At 40.2% G+C, this 20,458-nt stretch overlaps 2 protein-coding genes across 3 annotated transcripts; one reads left to right on the top strand and one right to left on the bottom strand.

Annotated features, from left to right (window-relative positions):
* Positions 1-1,641: 1,641 nt before the first annotated feature.
* Positions 1,642-4,270, bottom strand: LOC308391267 (serine protease 27-like). Its single transcript, XM_080873843.1, has 6 exons — positions 3,932-4,270; positions 3,605-3,717; positions 3,425-3,504; positions 2,716-2,987; positions 2,320-2,480; positions 1,642-2,111 (listed from the first exon to the last, which is right to left on the bottom strand). The coding sequence occupies exons 1-6, from the start codon at positions 3,975-3,977 to the stop codon at positions 1,854-1,856; spliced, it is 930 nt and encodes a 309-aa protein (XP_080729969.1). The 5' UTR covers positions 3,978-4,270; the 3' UTR covers positions 1,642-1,853.
* Positions 4,271-5,666: 1,396 nt separating this feature from the next.
* Positions 5,667-17,069, top strand: pax10 (paired box 10). 2 transcript variants are annotated; one of them, XM_080873316.1, is made up of 8 exons: positions 5,667-9,768; positions 10,596-10,823; positions 11,009-11,206; positions 12,696-12,778; positions 12,911-13,067; positions 13,363-13,436; positions 14,897-15,029; positions 15,128-17,069. In XM_080873316.1, exons 2-8 carry the CDS (start codon positions 10,718-10,720, stop codon positions 15,226-15,228), a joined length of 852 nt encoding a protein of 283 aa, XP_080729442.1. In that variant the 5' UTR covers positions 5,667-9,768; positions 10,596-10,717; the 3' UTR covers positions 15,229-17,069. The 2 variants fall into 2 exon arrangements, with proteins under 2 accessions (XP_080729442.1, XP_080729443.1); XM_080873317.1 differs by lacking the exon at positions 5,667-9,768 and having other exon boundaries at positions 10,262-10,823.
* Positions 17,070-20,458: the final 3,389 nt, after the last annotated feature.

Below are 20,458 nucleotides of genomic sequence, written 5' to 3'. Positions count from 1 at the left end.
CCTATTTCAGGAAGCCGGTTTAGAAAACTCAGAGTAAAAAAACAATACTCAGGGTTGAGTAACCCCGAACTGTCCAACTCGGAATATTCGGTTTCAGAAAGGCTGATAACAATTAGTTCAATCAACACGGAGTTGCTTTAACCCCAAATTAACACACTTGGTGCACTTTAGTACTGAACTGCTGGTTGCTGTTGTTCCCTTCATGACCACAACATACCGTCTTCTGGTGGTTGCTTCCAGCAGAACAATCTGCCAAGTCACAAAGCTCAAATCCTACTGGTTTGTTGACCATGAGTTCACTGTACTCAAATTGCCTCAACAGTCATCAGATCATAATCCAAAAGAGCACCATTGTGCTGGAACAGAAGTTTCTCATTGCTGTGCAGCCGACAAATCTGAAGCAACTGTGATGCCATTCTGTCAACATGGACCAAACTGAAGAATGTTTCCAAGACCTTGTTGAATTGTGACCTGAAAAATGAAGGCAGTGCTGATGGAAAGATGAGGTCCAACCTTGTAACTTGTAACTAATAAACTGGCCAGTGATGAGGTTGGGCGATTGGACAAATATATCGACTATCGTCGATTGTTTTTACAAGACCAATTTATTTATTTATTTGCCCATGAGTAAGTTTGTTAATAATGTTGGTTGAAGCTAATAGAAGCAGTCAACAGAAAAAATAAAAATAAATAAATAATAGCGCTGTTTTAACAACACCCTCTTTTAGCTGCGAGCAAATGCACCCTCCTCAGAGTGCGCCCAAATGCAGCAGCGATTCATTTACTCAGACTCATAACAGAAAGAAAGAACGGCAGTAGTCTATGTTCAGAAAAAAAAAACATTTAAATATAAAAAACAAAACAAAGGTGGGGAGGGAAACAAAGCGAAACTACCTTCTTTTTTGCACTACAACTGTGTTTACAGACTGTTCCAGTGTTTATCTGTCTTACACATTCGACCAAACAACAAATACAAAATTAAAAAGTTAAAAATCAAAATGTTTCTTCCAGCGAACATAAAAAGAAAATCTCTGTTGTTAAGTCCTTTGTGCGATCTGGCAAATTTCAAATAAATAATCCAAAAAGTAGCTATATTAACACTGAAACAAACAAGAAAAGAAGCTCAAACATTCCCTTCAAACAAAACTTAGAAATTCTTTGACAGGAAAACCATCATGTTTACCTTATCAGGTTTTAGCAGTGTGCACAGATGGTTTACAATATTACCAGCGGTGCTGAAGACACGTTCTGAAGGTGTACTTGTGGCTGGTATACACAGATATTTCCATGCCATGTGTGACATCAATGGATGAAATGTTTTTCATGCATTTTCTACCAAGTCAGTAGATCGTTTTCTCCATCTACAACGTCCTCGCTGAGGTAACAGTCCATTTCTATCTGTGCCTTCTCCTCCAGTCTGCAATTTGGCAAGTAGTTCATCCGTAATTCTGTGTTCTAAATGCGCATATCAGTCCATGATTACATTGCTCCACCCATCAAAAAGTATGGACATATACCACATCAGTCGTTGGTTATTGGACTGACGATTGTCAGTTGGAATATTTTTACATGTCGCCCAACCTTAGCCAGTGACTGTATAAACTGATGCAAACACAAAGATGAAGAGAGCACCAAGTTGGCTTCAGGTATCAAATCCACAATTTATTTCAAGTACAAAAGATAATGTTTACTCACTTGATTTAAAATACAACCTCAGCATATAGAAGAAATCAGTTTGTCATCATTTGCATGTCAGATACAAAGTAAAATATTGTGATTGTGAATAATCTGAACCACCTATACTCGTTACAATCAGTTTTGCGAATTCCGATTGCTTTACATCTTTCAGAGTCTTATTTCTGAAGTACCATCACTAGAGCGATCACACAGCTGAACAACACAACAAGAGCCCCTGCACACTTGTTTTGATTAGCATGGCCATAGAGTTGAATCTCTGGTATTGTGCTTCTAATGAAATCTGAGTAGCTGGTCAGCTTGGTATACACACCTGGCCTGTTTGCGTTAGCACAGCCAGTTCCAAAACTCACCACCCCAGCCTGAACCCAGGACCCGTTTACCATCTGACAAACAAGAGGTCCTCCTGAATCACCCTGAGAAGAGAGAGAGAGAGAGGGGGGGGGGGGGGGGGGGGGGGGAATCCAAAAGATTAATTCAGTAGTGCTTAAACAGAAGATTGCTCAAATCAGAGATTAGCTGACTACAGGAAAAAAAAGAAAAAGGGGGTAATCCAAAATATTTTTAATGCCACTTGTTGTTTTGTTAATGTAAACACAGCACAAACAGCTGATCCAACAGTACCTGGCAGGAGTCCTTGCCGCCCTCCTGGTATCCTGCACAGATCATGTCATACAAGATGTCCACCTGCTCCTTCGGGTCTGTTTGGTACATCTCCTGACATGAACTCTGGGAGATGATTGGCACCTGCACTTTCTGCAGAGTCCCGACTCCTGGCAGAGGGACTGAGGGGAATACGAGGACAGAGGATGAAGAACAAAAAGGATGGCGAGTGTTTGTGTCCAGTATAAATATAAAGCCTCGATCACAAAAATGAGCAAGTGTATGCACGATGCACTAAGGCCATAGGGATGAAATGTTATACATTTCTAAAATAATAGGTATCTGGTGATAAAAATGCTGTCCAAAAGTCATATGTATGCATGCAATGAATAAAGTCATGAATTTAGAAAGCCTTACTATTATCCCTGATGTTCCCCCAGCCAGTGACAGTGCACATCATGCCACTTGGGAACAGGGTGTCAGAGGTGGGTAAGCATACAGGACTGACATAATCTGACCAAGTAACAGGGCTGGCCAGTTCCACCAGCGCCACATCCTTTCCATTGTAAGGGTCAGTATAACCATATGGCACCACGATCTGTTTCACTTTATGTGAGGACTCGTATGGATTGAAGCTATTCTGCTGGTAGCGACCAACATAGAGAGTGTAAGAACTAACATCAGATGGACTGGGGGGAAAAAAGACAAAGAGACAATGAATTAAAGGCTAAACATTTACTTTACAAGCAGGTGTTCCCTGAAATGAGGACTGGTGAAAACAGAAACTTTAAAAAGTAGCAGTTCTGGGTTTAGGTTTCACAATTTTTGTCTATAAGATGGTTTTTGTATGCAAGAATGCTACATGTGGGTGAAAAACAACAACAACAACAAATCAAGCATAATCTGTTTTTAACTCATTCACTGCCATTGACGTCTATAGCCGTCAATTGCAGTGAATGAGTCAATGGGTTTAACTCATTCACTGCCAATGGCTGGCAGTGAATGAGTTAATGTCATTCTTTTTCAACAAATGAGAGGACACAAGAAAGACTTCCAAAAAGAAGAAGAAGAAGAAGAAGAAGAAGAAACAGAAACAGGCCCATTTCTAAGAGGAAAGTGTTCTTACTTGGGGAAACAATGTGCTGCAGATAGAACCCAGTTTTCCGTGATCAGAGAGCCTCCACAGATATGACCATCAGGGTGTTTCTGTAACCAATGAGGATTTAGTGAGTAGAGTAATTCAAATCTACACTTTACAATTTAATACATGAAAATCTACTAAAAATCTAAGTTCCCAAGGCTTCACCTGTACATCCACCTGCCACGGCCACTCGCCTACTAACGAATCCAGCCCGCCCACAATCCTGTCCTGCATTAATGGTGGTCGTCCACATTCTTGGGCGTTAGAAGCCAAAATACCTAGAGGAGGGAAAGTATAGGTACACCACGGTAGCTGGACTTTTTTTTTTTTACTTATTATTATTTTTTAAATTAATGTTACTTAAAAAAAAAAAAAATAAGAAGAAGAAAGAAAGAAAATGAAAGACTTCCTCAGCCAAGAACAGACAGCAGATATTTTTCAGGTGGGGAAGAAAAAAAAAATGGCGAGGGAAGCTAACGGGAACCTACTCACCTGTTACGAACCAGAAAACAGCAGAAAATCTCGGTATCACTAACATGATTCGATGTTTTCTATCACAAATGTAGTTCAACTACTACCGAGGCGGTTATCTCTCAATTATAAAACACTGTAAATATGTCCCAGCGTCCTCTATCATTAATCAAAGTCTCCAGCTGTGCAGTTAAGTCTTAAAAAAAATTACATTTCTAATCGTCTAAGTCGCCCTCCCTGCTTAACGGCGTCAAAAAAAACAATCATAGGTTTCGGGTTTTACCAGTATCGTTGAGATTCCGAGTATTCGCTTTGCGCCTAATCGTCTGTCTACCTGTGTGCTCACCTACAGCCAACCGAAAGTCTTGCTCCCCCCCGAATCCGCCGGAACCAATAACGTTTACCGAATGGAAAACCCAACCAATCAGATTGTCCTCCCCTTATTTAGTTACAGGTATCAGGTTTTTTTTTTTCTTCCGCTTATTAAAGGTGTTCTTTGCATACCAAGAAATTTTAGTTGTTTACATTTTGCCTGTTGATGAAAGCCTGTTTTTGATTTGAATGCACTTTTGTTTCACTTCTGTATTTACTGGTAAAGAGGAGCAAGACTACTCCACTACTTGGTAACTGTTTTATTTGAGTTAATGTCATGTGAGCTGTGCTTTAATGTTCTTGCTATATATCCAGCTGCATTAGTATGAGTTGATTGTGTACTGTTTAGTGAAAATAACCGGTTTAATCTCATTATAACGTTATAATATAATATTCTTTTTATTCATATAAATTTACAGTTTCATATTAATACCTCAAAACTTTTCAAGAACTCCGAACATCACCATTGAGGCACATTCTAAAACGTTATTAGACCACCTCTCAATAAAACATAAAAACACAAATATTGAAGAAATCTGTCAAAATCTAGTTTAAAACTATAAATTATATTGTTATTTATTAGGCATCTGTCTATAGGCTACTCATTCAAATTTGTAAATTTGAAAATTCATGGCTAAAAACAATAATCATAGTTTAGCACTAAAAATATAATTTTATTTAAAGAGCCTGTCGACACTGGTGCTCTTTTTCCATTAGAAAAAAATAGAAAAAATATTTTGGTAATGACCAGTACTATTAATTTAGGGCAGCAGTGGTATAAAAGTTGTGTTGGGCAGTGGTCTAATCTGCCTCTGCATTAACATTGCGCGTAGTAATTAATAAGCCTTTCATTTGAACCCAGTATTGTTATGCCTATAAACACTCCATGCGACTGTTAGCAAAGTTAACCATAAAATATTTTATTGACTAATTTTATAAAACTGACAATACTGCACACATTCTAAAAAGCCCCTGTGTGATTCAGCTGCACCTATATTGCCCTCATGCTTATATTATGTGTTTATAGATCAAAAGGATCATAGTCCATATCTGCTTAACAGGTGTGCAAGGGACACACAACCAGGGTCAAGCATGCACTAAATTGGACAAATAGTCTTTCTGTTGTTTCCCCCATAACATTATTAGAGGATTACATCTTATTGTCAAACTTGTAAACATCACCTCAGCTGATTTTGTTTTTACATGTTGGCCACACATGTGGTCTGTGGTAATCCTATTTTTCTTTACATGACACCAAATGTTTATTCCTTCTGTCTGTCTATAAAGCTGTCTGTCTTTCTCTCTTTTTTGCCTTTCTCTTTTTCCTCTCTTCCCTGCCTGTGTCTCTCCCTCCCTCCCTCCCTGCCCCAGGCAGTGTGTCTAGTTTCACAGAGCAATTGAAGGTGACAGGGACAGAGAGAGAGGGAGAGGGAGGGAGGGACAGAGGGAGGACACATCACAGTATCGCCCGAGGCTACACAACAGTAGAGGAAGAGCGAGAGATGGAGGGACAAAGAGAAAAGAGAGGGGAGACTCACGAAAGTACTCATAGGGAATTCCATACGCAGGTAATGGGAAAATGAAGTTACACACACACAAAAAGAAAAGAGTTGAAATGAGTGCGTGTGAGTGTGTGCCTCACTTGTGTTTGCCTCCAGGACACCCGATATCCCCTTTTTACCACTAACAGGCTCTTTTTTCTGTCTTTCCTTTTTTTTTGAGCACGAGCGATTCCTCTCTGCTCCTCTCACTCATAATATATGAACACATTATTGGATCCAGTCAGTAAGAGCAATTATAATGCACTCCCGTTTGTTTTTATTTTAACAACTTGATGAATATTTGTCGTGGCATTGTAACCATGGTGACTGCCTCCACCTCCACTGCCCCCACCCCTTCCCTCCCCTCCCGGCCCAGTCCACCTCCCCTTCCCCATCCCCCCTTCAGCGCTGAAAAAGCAAGGGATGGCGAGAGAGAGAGGGAGAGAGAGAGCGGGAGAGAGAGGTGACAGGAATGAACTAACAAGATGCACTAAAAAAATGCATGTCCCGGAGCTACATGAATCTTTGCAGTGAAGCACGCGCCGTCACACACACGCACAGAGACTCAAACACACACACACACACACACACACACACACACACACACACACACACACACACACACACACACACATTACTCCAGTCGGCACATAGGGATCACATAGGTTAAGCCACATTCCAACAACTGGAACACAATAAGATGCAACAATGATTTCAGAATACAGGAAAAAAACAAAAGGTTAACAAGCTAAAAAAAAGACAAGAGGGTGGGGCAAATGTGTGTGTGTGTGTGTAATGTGTTAATGCTATATTTTTGGGTCCAGTTTTAAATCAGCTGAGCAGTTTTTGTTACTCAACACTCTTTCACTTATTCCCTGATTTCTGTATTCACTATTAGTATTTTTTGTTACTACATTTTTAGGAACTTCTTTTTCGATTTTGTTTTTTTTGCACAAGCTCTACAGTTTGGTTCCCCTTGTTCTCCTATTACAGTAAAATGACTTCCTCTGAAAATTATTATTTTACATGAAACGTGATAAACATACTTGTTCTGTATAAGATTGCCCGAAAGCTTAACCATGCACTGATTTAACTTCTTAAAAGCACATAAAGTAGCTTAAACCAACTAAAGATTCAAAGTACTTATTGTCATGTGTGCAAAGAAAAGCATTTCTCTGTACAATGAAATTATTTCTCTGCTGTCCACACACAGATGCCGGTTAATATGTACTAATAGATGTATAAATAAATAAATGGAGACAAAAAATGAAGTATTAAATAGATTTATGAAATAGCATGAAATAGATAAAGTCTCATTTGAATCAACTGTAAAAAGCTTTTTTTAAAACAATGTAATCACACAATATGCATTATGTATGAGTAGTTGTGAAATTTATCTATTCTGTATTATAAAAACTAATATCCGTGCTTAAAGTACGTCATGCTGTTATTCCTGTCAGGGTGAGGGTTTCTTTTAAGAAGTATTCAATATTTTTTTCTTAATTAAAGTGTCTAAACGTTTCTTCCACCACTGTTCTTCCTTGTTTTTTTACCTTTGAACTTGTCAAGTCTTTTTCTTTTCTCCGAGGCACGTCTTGGAGGAAAGTAACAGAGAAAGAGGGAGGTGCAGGGAGGGGGGCTTGGATGAAGCAATGGGGGCAGCGGCGAAAGAATAGCAGAGTATGAAAGAGAGAGGGAGCGACAGAGAGAAAGGGAGCGCAAAGTCTTGTCAACCGGAAATAAAACAAGCTGGCACCCTCCCCATCCCCAAGCCCCTACACCCACCCCAAAGTCACATACTTCTTCTTCACTCTCTCCATCTCTCTCCTCTGCCTCTCTGCTCCCATCTTTCATCGCTCTCTTCTCCTTTCTTCCGTTGCAAAGAGATATATTTAAACCCTGATTCTTCTCTGTTCTCGGGCTTCGACTCTACCGTGTACCGTCATACCTGCGTCATTACTTACACCTAAACTCAGACCTTGTGTGTCTATCGCCAAGGGTTTCAGTATGGTGCTTCTTTAACCCACTGTGGGGCCACACGCTGCCTTTGTTCATTGTCCCATAGCTGTAAGCTCTGCGTGTTATAGCAGAGGAACAATACCTCTGTGGTCAGGGAACAATACCTGGGTGTTCTCCCAAAAGCTGGAATTCAAACCACCTGGCCATCTGCAGCATCTAAACAGGCCCGAAACACCAGTGTAAAGATTTAAAAACTTTGGTTGTCTGATATCAAATAGCTGCTTTTGAAAGCTTTTGACTGTATAGCTGGACTCAGTTAGTTATTTAGATCACAGGCAGGTAAAACAAACCAGAAATTATTTGATACCTGAGTCATCATTTAAGATGAGAAATGAGAATATTTAAACCTGATACACGAAGGGATCCTGAATTGTAAAATCTATTTCTTCTGAAATTATAACTAAAAATGAAAACTAAAGAAAGTTATGTAAACATGTTTCCTAATTATTTTCTTTCTTTGAAAATCCTACAAATGATAATGCAGGCGAGTCGCCGCTGTAGGCCAAAGTAAAAGATAATTAACTGAATAAATTAGTGAATGGTTTTGTTAAACAGCATTTTAACTTGCTTTATAGCGTGACATGTTTATGTTCTAAAAATACATTATCATAAAACTATGACATTTTTGTCTTAAAAGGGAAATTTCATAGTTTTATAAAATGATAAAATGACGAATGAATATACAGATCATTTAAAACAGACTATCTGTTGTTTTAATTCAGATTTTCAGAAAAACAAATGTACATTTATCCCAAAGGTTTAAATATCAGTGAATAAATAAATAATAATGAGCTTAATAATAATAGCTAAAATAGCGTATTTATAGGTTGCAAATGAACTTTTTTCCTTAATTATATCTGGTCATAAAGAATATTTTTGTATCTAATGAGATTTGTAGTAAAATGATTGCTCATCCTTCCTCAATCCAGCTTCTTAGACAAGCTGGAAGAAAATAAAATGTAATGTTAACCTTAATATTACACAATAGACAGAAACATTTTGCTTGCTTACTTGTTATATTTATGTTTTTTTTTAATTAAGTAACATGCTTGACATATTTTCAGCAGTTCAAATTGATGACTCTGTATTAAAATATGTATTATTAAGCCTATGGCCCTAACACCTGTCCCTAAGTAATTTCATTGCATACATTAATTCACATCATTTTCACGATGATGTAAAGTCTTATTTCCCAACAATCATCATGATTCCCAATTATCTTGTAGTCACTGAATCTTCTCATGCCTACAAGACTCTGCAGTAGCAGCAGGACAGCAGGTACATATAGATATGTCAAAGCTTTATCAAAGTTTTGTCAATCACATCATTTAAACATCTATAAACAAGAATCAGTACAAATTAGGCCCCGCTAGTTAGGACAGCAAGTTTAATTATGTTACGTGTCTGATTGCTAGACACTTGACAGCTGGTTGTACTTAATATTTATGTGTAATTTATGGCTAAAATTGAATTCCATCATCTATTCATCAGCCACTATCGTTCCATTATCTGTGCTTTATGCTCTAGTCTCTCGGCCTCCCCTCCTCCTCTTGCTGGCATTAAGTTCAAACTTGACACTGATGTTGACTCACTTTGTCACCCCTCGGTGGCTCTCTCTCTCTCTCTCTCTCGCTCGCTTTCTCTCTCTCTCTCTCTCTCCCCCCATCGCTCGGAGGACAAGAGTGCCCGCAGACGCATTTCTCTCCAGAGCCCCCCCTTTCACTCTTTCACTTGCTCTCACCCTGTCTAACTCTCTCCATCTCTCTCCTACTCTCCTCTTTCCACACACACACGCACATCTACACACACACGGTATTGTCAACAAAGCTGGAGAACAAGGGACGTTGGGGGACCAGGGGAATAGAGGTCCACGGAGGAGGCGAGTAACACACACAGGACCCCCTCATCATTTCATCTGGACGCTTGGTAAGTTTGAAGAAATTGTGCTGTGTGTTTCGTTTGGTTGCTTCTTTAATTGCCGGTTTATCGCGGGCTATGGGGTCAGCATCGTCACCACTGATATTTATTTAAAAGATTTCTGGACTTTATATTTAAATTGTCATCCCTGTGCACCCTGATCTAACGGAATCACATTTGACCTTTGACATTTTATTACGGCTGTAGTTTGTAAGATGTGGCTCCGTAATGACATACCTTTACCCTTCTTGTATAACTCTCCAATGAGGAAATCTTCCCACCTCAAACATAAACCAACAGGAAAAGAGAGCAGGGTTTTTTTTTTTTGTGTTTCTTTTGTTTTAACTCTGAGCTGGGTAAATATTTATTTAAGCTGATAACACTGATAAATGAAATACGTTTGCACTTTATCTTTCACAGTGACCATTAACCATGAGTTTGTTTTGGATGCTTTATGGCTGATCTTGCTCGCAAAGCCGCTGTACAGTATGTGATTGCCTGTTTTTTGGCTGCACAGACTTGCGAACATGTTTTGGTTTACTGGGGGGGGGGAAAGGAGCTGAAAGCAAGTAACACCACAAATGTACTGCCTTTCAGAGTGGTTTCTAATGTACTTCATCTCCCTCTGGTATACTAGCCTAGCAATGTATAACACACACTCGTTACGACAGCGAGCATGTAACTAACTCCATTTCTGCCTGTCATCATGAGGCTAATTCACTACAATGCCAACCATGTGTGAATTCATGCGATATGAACCCCTCCTCCTTCTTCTTCTTCCTCTTCTTCTCCTCTTTTCCCCTACCCCTAAACCTTGCCTCCCCACCCCACCTTAGGAGGTACGATTTGGAGGATTGAAGAAGGGAGAGAGGAGCCAAGGTGCCAGTAAACAGGGTCAAACACGCACGCAGGACGGGACTCTTTTATTTCTCTTCATGGTGGTTTGGACACTCGTATTATGTATGAGAAGTTAACCATGCTGAACCTACAGAGCAGCTCTAACTGGAGTGGGCCTAACAACTGGTACCATGATCCCACCGCCATCCAGACGCAACATAGCACAGGTGAGAGGACATTTTCTGTCTCACTAGATCATAACACAGCCCTCACAGATCACAAGGAATATGTCTTTGATTTTAAACCACTTTCAAAGTCGTTTCGTGGCTACATCACCAGCCTTTACGATCTTAAAATATGAGACACACACCCATGTAACACACATCTCTTTTGTCACCTTCATTGCTGCCAGTGTCTGAGGGATGTCTGCTGGACACGGAGGGCAGCATGGGAGCCGAGGCAGGGGGGGGTGGAGCGGGCAGGGTAGGAGGAGGAGTCCCCGTGGAGCGGGATGAGGGCGAGGAGTCTCAGCTGAGGCTGCAGCTCAAGAGGAAGCTGCAGAGGAACAGGACCAGCTTTACGCAGGAGCAGATCGAGGCTCTGGAGAAAGGTCAGGCCATGCAAGCACGCACAGCACTCTCCTTGCAGCCAATCGCTGCTCTCCACTGGTGCGAGCCAGACCAGAGCGTGTCATGACACAGCTTGTCTTGCTGCTTCCCCCCCCCCTGACAACACCTTTTCTATTGGATTATATTTGTTACACCTTGTTTGCAGGAGTTTCTTAAATGGCTGTGGGGAGGGGGGGGATGCAAATGAGAAAAATCAAAAATCATCCCGTGTATATTTTGGAAGGACATCATCTTTATCAGAGCCTGCAGATGAGAATAAACATTACCAGATGCAAATTATCCACAATCCTCACTCCACAAATATTCCCGATCTGGTCCAGAATAGCCTCCAGGGACATGTAAAGCAGAGGTTTGATAATGCGTGTTTGCCGCGTTTGTATTATGCAGCGAGATCTGGCCCTCGTAGCCCCGATACCCTCTGAGAGGGATCAGAAAGCCACCCTTGACTGGATATGGCTGCAAAGGGCCCTTGAGCTAAATAAGGACGCAATGTCCACTGTGCAGCCGAGTGGAAATGTATCACTGTGGTCACTCTGTGCAAATGACATTAATGAGGTACACTGACCTCACTGCACAGCCAAGGCACAATAACAATCATGTGTTGACACGGACGCCAATTATAACCAAGCCAATTATAACAATTTGCAAGACTCAATTTGCAAATGTATCATTATTTTTGCTAAATAAGTATTCATTAAGTATTTCAGATCATTTACTGACTTTTCGGGTTTCGGTTTCTCTCTTGACATTTTACTAAAACATTTGAACGGAAACAGTTCAGACTATAAAGACAACTAGATCTGAAACTTCCGAGTTCATCAGGATGAATCAGACTGCCGCTTACAGGGTGAGGCACATTCGCGTTTCGACTTGTCAACAACAAAAATGTCAGCAGTTTGTCACCTAGAAATGAACTCCTTTGATGCTCTGAAAGTGAAACTCTCACTAATACGAAGTGTCTGGTTTCAAGCCACACCATTTGTTAGACACCTTGTAGTAAGTCACTTTATATGCAAATAAGTGACAAACAATGCAATTTTCCAATACTAATTAAGAAAAACAATAACCTGCAAGGATTTTTCTTCAGTTTACTTTTACTCAGCCTTCTGTGAAATAAAGTGCTTAGACAGCTTCTCAACTTGAATCCTTTCATATGAACTTTCTGCGTGTTCCATAATCATAAATATTTTATACAAAGTGCAACAGATAAATATTTCAAAAATGGTTGTAAGGATACAGCTCAGCATCCTGGATTTATATGTTCCAAAGAAGGATAATTAGTAATGCTGATATTAAGCAGTAATTACCCAATATGTAGTTGGTTGATTTCTGCTAAAATGACTCTATAAAAGTCAATTTTTGCTTAATTCTAATTCAGACTAAATTATATGATGGTTCCAAAATAGGTGAAGAGCATGCCAGGCTTAGGACTCACTTTGTGTGTTTGATGATGCTTTATATCTTCCGCAGAGTTTGAAAGGACGCATTACCCAGATGTTTTTGCAAGGGAGAGATTAGCGAACAAGATCGATTTACCTGAGGCCAGGATACAGGTGAGAAAGCTCTCAGTCCTCCTCTACGGTCCCATTTATTTGTTAGGCCTAACCTGTAACAGAATCCAATATAGACCAATGTAGCTGTTAACAACAAGACAAACGGGTGCAACGGGACTCTTTGATTGGCAGGTGTGGTTTTCAAACCGAAGAGCCAAGTGGAGGAGAGAGGAGAAGCTGCGCAATCAGCGGAGGTCAGGCGGTGTGACTTCTTGCTCGCAGAGCCAAGCCCCCCTGAGCACTTCCTTCAACACGTCTGTCTATCATCAGCAGCACAGCAGCAGTTCAGGTGTGTTTGTTGACTTAACTCATACAGCACACGAGGAGCCTGAAAGCAAGACTTTACCTATTCTCTCAATAATTTATGTATTTGGTGACAGGAATATTTTAGTAGTTTATAATTACCAGCCTCAGAGCTCCCTCTGCTTGACATTTGCAGGCTGGCAAACCATTAGAGGTTCTCCATTAGAGCGCATCTATATTAAAACATTTCCACTGCGAGATGCTTGTGCGTAAATTTGTGCGCACATGCTCACTGTGCGTGCACCCTGTGTGTCTCGCTCTCTTCCTCTCTCTCTCTCCAGGGTCCATGTTGAGTCAGGCTGAGTCGTCCCTGCCCAGCTACAGCTCCCTGTCAGTTTTCTCATCTGGAGTCCAGGTTGGAAATTCATCATTCGTTATTCATCATTTATCATCAGCACCTTCCAAACTACATCACATTCATCATAACAGATCAGAACCTGTTTATTATCACTTCTAGGCTCTGAAATTCATATTAATCAAAGTTAATAAATGATTCTGCAGCTGATAATAAAACGTGGTCACAGCAGTATTCTTTAATATTAGAGACATATGGTTTGAAAGACCTTTAAATTGATTGATTTTTTTAAACTGATGAACGATTGTGACATCGTGTGAATGAATATGAATTACATTAGGGTTGTTTTTTGCTTCTCTCAAATTTTGACTGACATAATGCCATAATTTGGACATTTTTACAGTCAAATAGATCCAGTCAGTTCTTAATAAGGTTCTTATAGATGTGGCTTCAAGCAAAGCACCCAATACACGAAACTGGAGATGTACACTTGTTTTTCTGACAACTTATAGCTCCTTCTTATCAGCCAAACTTTATTAATCATATTTTTCAACCACTGAATTCCAAATTCATTTTGCATTGAACATTTCTCCTGTGGAAAATGCAAAGGGTGTGTCAGGTTGAAGGCCTTGGCAGACTTTGGCATTGTTCTGAAAGCTGGAAGGTTTGCAATATTGTATAAAAGCCTTTGAACAAAAGGTTTGTTATAGAATATGAAATGTTTTTTTAACGAAAATGCAGTTTGCTTTCACATTCTTTGTCAGGAGCCTGCAGCTAATCCCCACTTTGAGGGATGTAGGATGCGCAGCTCTGTGGGTTTCCAGTGGATTGTAATTCATGTGTGCCAGAGCCTCAACAATAATGCATTAGAAATGTCTTCCCGGTCTGATTTCTGAAAATATTATCATCGCAACGTTTAAATCTTTAAAAAGATTTGAAAGAAAACCTTGACTCTTTTTGCATCTGCAGTATTAAACAAAAGCGTGACGCTGCTGTTGCCGCCGCGCTGAACCACAATCCGACCATACCACAAGCCTCTAGCACCTCCGTGTGGTTAAACCCAAACCATGTTGCTGTAACTGTTTTAGTGCTACATGGTCTAGTACAGCGGTCCCCAATCGCCGGGCCTCGGACCGGTACCGGTCCGTGAGTCTTTTGGTACCGGGCCGCGAGAGTTGAGGTTCAGGTGTCAAATGTATAGTTTTCAGGGTTTTTATCGGTTTTCAGCATTATTTTGTTATCGTTTTTATCGTTTACTCTGTTTTCCTGGGTCTTTTCACGTGTGTTATGAATAAATCTTCTTTTTTTCGGTACCGGTACTAGTTTTATTTTGTTGTATTTATCCGCGACACCTTAAAGGCCGGTCCATGAAAATATTGTCGGGCATAAACCGGTCCGTGGCGCAAAAAAGGTTGGAGACCGCTGGTCTAGTAGACAGCAATGATTCTGCTCTTAAAAGTAGACTTGTATGTAATGCGTACCAACATCTTTCTCTCCTCCACTCCTGTGTCCGCTCTCAGTCAATTCCTCCCCAGTCGGCCTCCTCCTACTCCTGCATGTTACCTCCATCTCCTTCTGCACCACGCAGCTTTGACTCATCAGCGTACTCCTCCCCTCATCTGCAGTCTCCACCCTCGGCCAACTCCAACACGGGTGAGCGTTTATTAGCATCACTTTGTTATTTGCTTTATTTCTATCTGTGATTTCTGTCTGACTCTTTACGCTTCTGACTGTTTTTCTCCTCTATTCAGGGCTCATATCGCCTGGGGTGTCAGTGCCAGTCCAGGTCCCAGGAACTGAGCCGCAGAGCATGAGTCAGAGCCTGGGTCAGTACTGGGCCAGATTACAGTGAACAACAGACAATCGTTGCCAATCAGCACGACGAGAGAAGAAGAAGGAAAAAAAGGGCATGTAAAATAAAACGAGTGCGAAGAAAAGAATATAAGCAAGCACAGGGCTGAGCTATAGAGGGGCCTCGAAGGGGTTGCAGACCCCAAAAATGCATTAAATGTTTACAAATTCAGCCAAGAGCAGCTTTGGTTGCACTTAACAGTACTCCGGCTGTACTGGTGTTATCTTAGTATTATCAGGTTGCACTTTTGGATAGTATGTGTACATAGCGCTGAAGTCAGGGTTAGGTATAGGATCAGTCTGAGGTGTGTTTAGGATTAGAGTCAGGATTAAATCAGGGTTTAATGTAGCATTTGATATTTAAGACTTAGCTTTGAAACCTTCCAAAATTCCATTACACAGTCTGGTTTTTTCTTTTATAAGTATATATGATCCAAGCCAAAGCACTAAAAAGAACAAAGAGGAAAATACTGGTCTTCCTAAAGCTCAATACACATTTCCGAAAAAAAAAAAGTGTTTACATTTTAGAATTATGTTGCAAAAATGTTGTTTATTCTGTTCCGTTTAATTAAATAGTGCCAGTTGACAGCAGAAGCCATCTCAAGGGGTTTTATGTTGTAAGGTGATGACCCTACAATATTCGCAAGAGGACTATCGATTTAACAGCAAAACTTGCTTTTAACCTCCAGCGAAACCATCCTCCCAGAGGTCAACCATCCACCACAAGCACTCGGATCGTTTATCAAAAAAGGGTGCAGGAGATTGCTTTGAGTTTTAAATTATACCTGACTTTACTTCTACCCTTCAGCTTTAAGATCAATCCTTAAGGCCAGCGTATGTCAGGTGTATTGTGAAGTGTAACCACAGTTTCTTGTTACTTGAGCAGCTCAAAGATATTGTGATAGCTAGCTTGTTCGCTAAGCATAAGCTGTGTGAGGCTACTGTGAAGATTTTAGACTTGCTTACAGCAATCACTTGTACTGAAACTAAAAACAAAAAAACAAAAAAACAAAACATACCATAACAAGTGTAAATCCTGCCTCTCCTGCCAGCAACATTACACTGAGACCACATATTTTTGTACAGACATCTGTGTATGATGAAGATAAGTGTGAAATATTGTCGGATGTTATTGGAGGGAAGAATGTAGCATGCTGTAGGCTCATTCACTCTCAAAGCACAAGTTTGATTAGTAATGCTGATGTCAGTACTGGCTGATCATAAAATCAGTCTACACAATAATAAAAATGGCATTAGCAGATTTTTGGGGGGCAAACTGTAAATCAGCTACATTTTGTCTCTATTCTATATGCTGTGGATGTAATCTTTTTATTCAATCAATCAAGAAATCAGAAGCAATTCCATAACAAAGTTTGCAGTGATATATACACGATACACCACATCATAAATATTTATTAGCCTATGACAATCAGTACAAAAACATAGTGCAAACACTCAAAAGACAATCAAAGCTGGAAGTAGAGGTAAATAACTGTGAAGTTAATGCAACACTGTCAATACAACAGCAATGGCTTTAACAAATGTGCATGACCAAAACAAGCTGCTACAGACAATCAGCTCCTATCAGAAATGAAATCAAGTATTGTACAAAAAGCTGTTGCTGTAATCTGCAGAGTTTGAACCTCTGCTCACTTTCCTCTGACTATTGGTTTTATTGATGCATCTCATACGAAATGTCTTTCGGCCCTTATTTATTTGTGTTTTCACTCGTTCACACAAGTCCTTTGTGTTGTTTTTGTTGTTGTGTGTTGTGTTAGTACTGTATAGCTACCAAGAGTCAACCCTTTTGTGAAGGCCTTGGATCCCTTTAATGAAAATTAAACTGTGTGTAATGAATCATTAAAGGTCTGCGTTTGTGACATTGTTTTGCACTTGCATGGTTTCACAAGTTTTAAAAGAAAAGGATAATAGTGATGTGTATGTAGATTGGTAACAGGCTAGTAACTGGTCAGCTATTTACGTAGCAACATTATTCATTCCAAAATACAGTCAAATTGGACCATTGGCTAGTAAATCAAAGGTTATTTGCAGTTAACCTCGGCATGCTTGGTGTGCAGTGTGTGCTTAAAAAATTTGAGGATACGGGACAAGTGCTGGACAAAAGAAGTAGTAGGCCTAAAAAATGACTATGTAGAGAAGATGAACAGCTAAAAGTCATGTGCATGAAATGTGAAAAATAAATTCAGCAAAGACCTGACACAGGACCTGGGAGATAGGTCAGATCCTAAATACGCATCTGACCCTTCAGCTGATCTCTGAAGCCCCGTCTGAGGAGCTAAAACCCAGACATCAACATTACTGAAGCAGGAATAACAACAACAGAAAGGCAGCCAACATTCAAAGATTAGGGTTGAAAGTCCTACAAGAAGCCTAGAGAACTTTTACTGGAGACTAATTAAAGAAATGAGAAGAAGGCTTTGCTAAAAGAGTTCAGGCTGTGTAGAAGAATAAAGGGGGTCATACTCCCTAGATTTGTACATACGTTGTTTCTGGCTTTTATCATGCATTTCCATGTGTGTATGTGTTGATACATTTTTGCATTTATTTCCCATTTATCTATCAAAATATAAAGAAATGATGGGTGACTCAAGACTTTTGCATGGTGCCGTAGAGTACAGGCCAACAGTATTAGGCTGTTTCTTGAACAAACAGGAAAACTGGAAAACATCATCTGTCCATTCCAGCAAGATTGTTTAAACTCAATTTCCCAGAGTTCACCATTCAGAATCTTTTGTTCAACAGCATGAATGGAACATATGCTGTCAACCACTACTACTAAATATTGAGCAGCTAAAAGACTGATCATTTCCCACAGGGCAGCGACATGAAGTGGGCATGATGGAAACTGGCCTGCCATTAGCGGGGCTGCATTTATGCGCTAATGGCTCCACTCACTTGGGCCCTGGAGGATGAACAGAAATTAAATACGGGAGGAGAGGAAGACGGGGGGGAGGGGGCAGGGAAAGATAACACCAGTTATGCTTTGCAGAGCGAATGGAAATGTAGACCCACAAACATAATGTGCTATGAGATGCCAGAGCACTCAAGCCAAATGCAGCATCATCCGTTCTCCAGAAATGTAGACGTAGACTGATGAGTAAAGGTAGACAGAACTTCCAGAAATTCCATGAGCAGTTTCCATGTGCTGTTAAAAAAGGCTAAAATGTCTTTAAAAGTTTCAATTTAATTTCTATCACCCTGTTTGCAAATAACTTTGTATTTGCAAAGTTTGTATATTTTTTTGTATATTTTGTCATACTCATTTTTTTGGCATTTGTCATCCTCTGAGGTTTCTCCTAGCTGCTCTAATGTGTTTCCTTTCCTGACAAATAATAAGTTTCACTTCCCTTTGGCAGTTCACTCAGCCCTCTGGACAAAGAGACTGAATAAGTGAAGTTGTGTTTTGTTAAGTGTTAAAATTACTGTACATTTCCGACATTCTACTAAATTGAAGAAACAATTGGATTTTTCAAAATAGATACAATCAATACAGATGAACCATTGTTGCTATGGAACATGGAAGCTGCAGTGCCTCTCATTTTTGAAAAGAATTTACATGTTGTCTGTAAATCAAACCCTACAAATGTGGCATCACTGCAAAAGCACAACATGTCTCTTGATAGGACATTAGGACTCATATATATTGCATAAACTATGCTTGAGGTCTCAGACTCATATCCTACACAGAGAACAAGAATGAATTCCTGGATCTTAGAAGGATATACAATCACACAAAGTATGTTTACTACACATTAGGATGATGTTTGTGGTTGCTCTAACCCAATAATTTGATGTGACCCAGATAATAATTAAAGAAAAATTAAAGAAATGACTCCCTAAGTCTCTTCTATTTTATTACCTGTACCAGAACAAAGACAGGTCAAAGCATCAGGTAAAAAATGGTGATACTGACTCGGACCTGAAAAATCTTGTCTAGTGTGAGAGCCCACAAAGCCACAGGTTCTTTCTATTTCTACTGAATTGTACATGAGTCCTCTGTCTCATTTGGTCTGTATTTTCAGGTTTGAAAATGTTTAAATTAATAAACAAATGAATAAGTAAATAAACAGGTTTGTGAACCTAAATGTAAACAGCCTGTGCTGCTTGGCTTGAATGCGTGATAAGAAGGCAACTGGACTTGTTTAGGTATGTGAAGATGTTTTGACCCACTAATCATGTGAGGCTTCACATAAGCCACAGAGTGCATAGACTAGTGTACAGTGAATAGTCCTCTGACTTTTACGTAGGAAAAAACAGAAAACCATTGCAAAACACATGGCAAAGCATAGGAGAGCCACGGCAACAGGACAAGACTCAGCTGTGCGTTTGTACTCTTTCAGAAATGCCAGTGGTCACATTGTGGACCAAAATGATGGAAGACAGAGATAAGTAAAGGAGGCCATGCACCTCTACTCCGCCATTGCTGAACAGATGTGGTGGCTAACAACACCAGGTACCAGCCACATGCAATGCAGGCTTGAGAGTCCTTCCAAGAGATTTCAACCCCTACTCACGCCTTAACAGCTCATGTGGTGGTGGGGTGGGGCAATGTCTTATAGTGTGTTCCAGTTCAAGTCAGAATTTCTAACTGGAAACTCAGATTTCCAACTTGGAAAATCTGACCAGCTCCACCAACCCCAACTTCACAATCCAAAATGTCAGCAGTATATGTAAATATAAGTAAAACCGTAAGCCCCTATATGTGTTTTTTGTGGGCAGGCCAATTGTGGGTATTCCTGGTGTTCATGTAAGCTGACCCATCCAGGGCCCATAGCAGATTTGTCCCTTTGGACCTTGAATTCATACCATGTAATTGTGTAGCAATCCAAAATAGGCTTTTCAACTGAAAACCATTAACCCCCCCCCCCCCCCCCCCCCCGACTTGGGGGTTACCATATGGTTCTCTGTGGGTAATAGAAAACCCATTTAGGGACCCTAAAACTACTGTTGGGCCTGATTGGGCACACCTAACAGGGGCCCATGTGGGGTCCATCATCCCCACACAGCTCCAGAGTGCTTAAGTTTTACCACTGTTTTGAACACTTAGCCATCTTCGACTGTGAGGCAGCTTCATGAGGCGTTTGAGGTTCCAACTGGAACTCTGAAACTTCTAACTTCAAATTGAACACGTCAAATTAAACGTGTAATGTGTACTGCGACTGATTTATACTTATGACTCGTTAAATAGCCATAAGCAGATCATTGTCCAG

This window comes from Rhamphochromis sp. 'chilingali' (genome assembly GCF_963969265.1).
Source record: "Rhamphochromis sp. 'chilingali' genome assembly, chromosome: 22".
Classification (NCBI taxonomy): Eukaryota; Metazoa; Chordata; class Actinopteri; order Cichliformes; family Cichlidae; genus Rhamphochromis; species Rhamphochromis sp. 'chilingali'.
The sequence above is the reverse complement of the archived record's forward strand: the minus strand, read 5'-3'. Positions and strand labels throughout refer to the sequence as shown.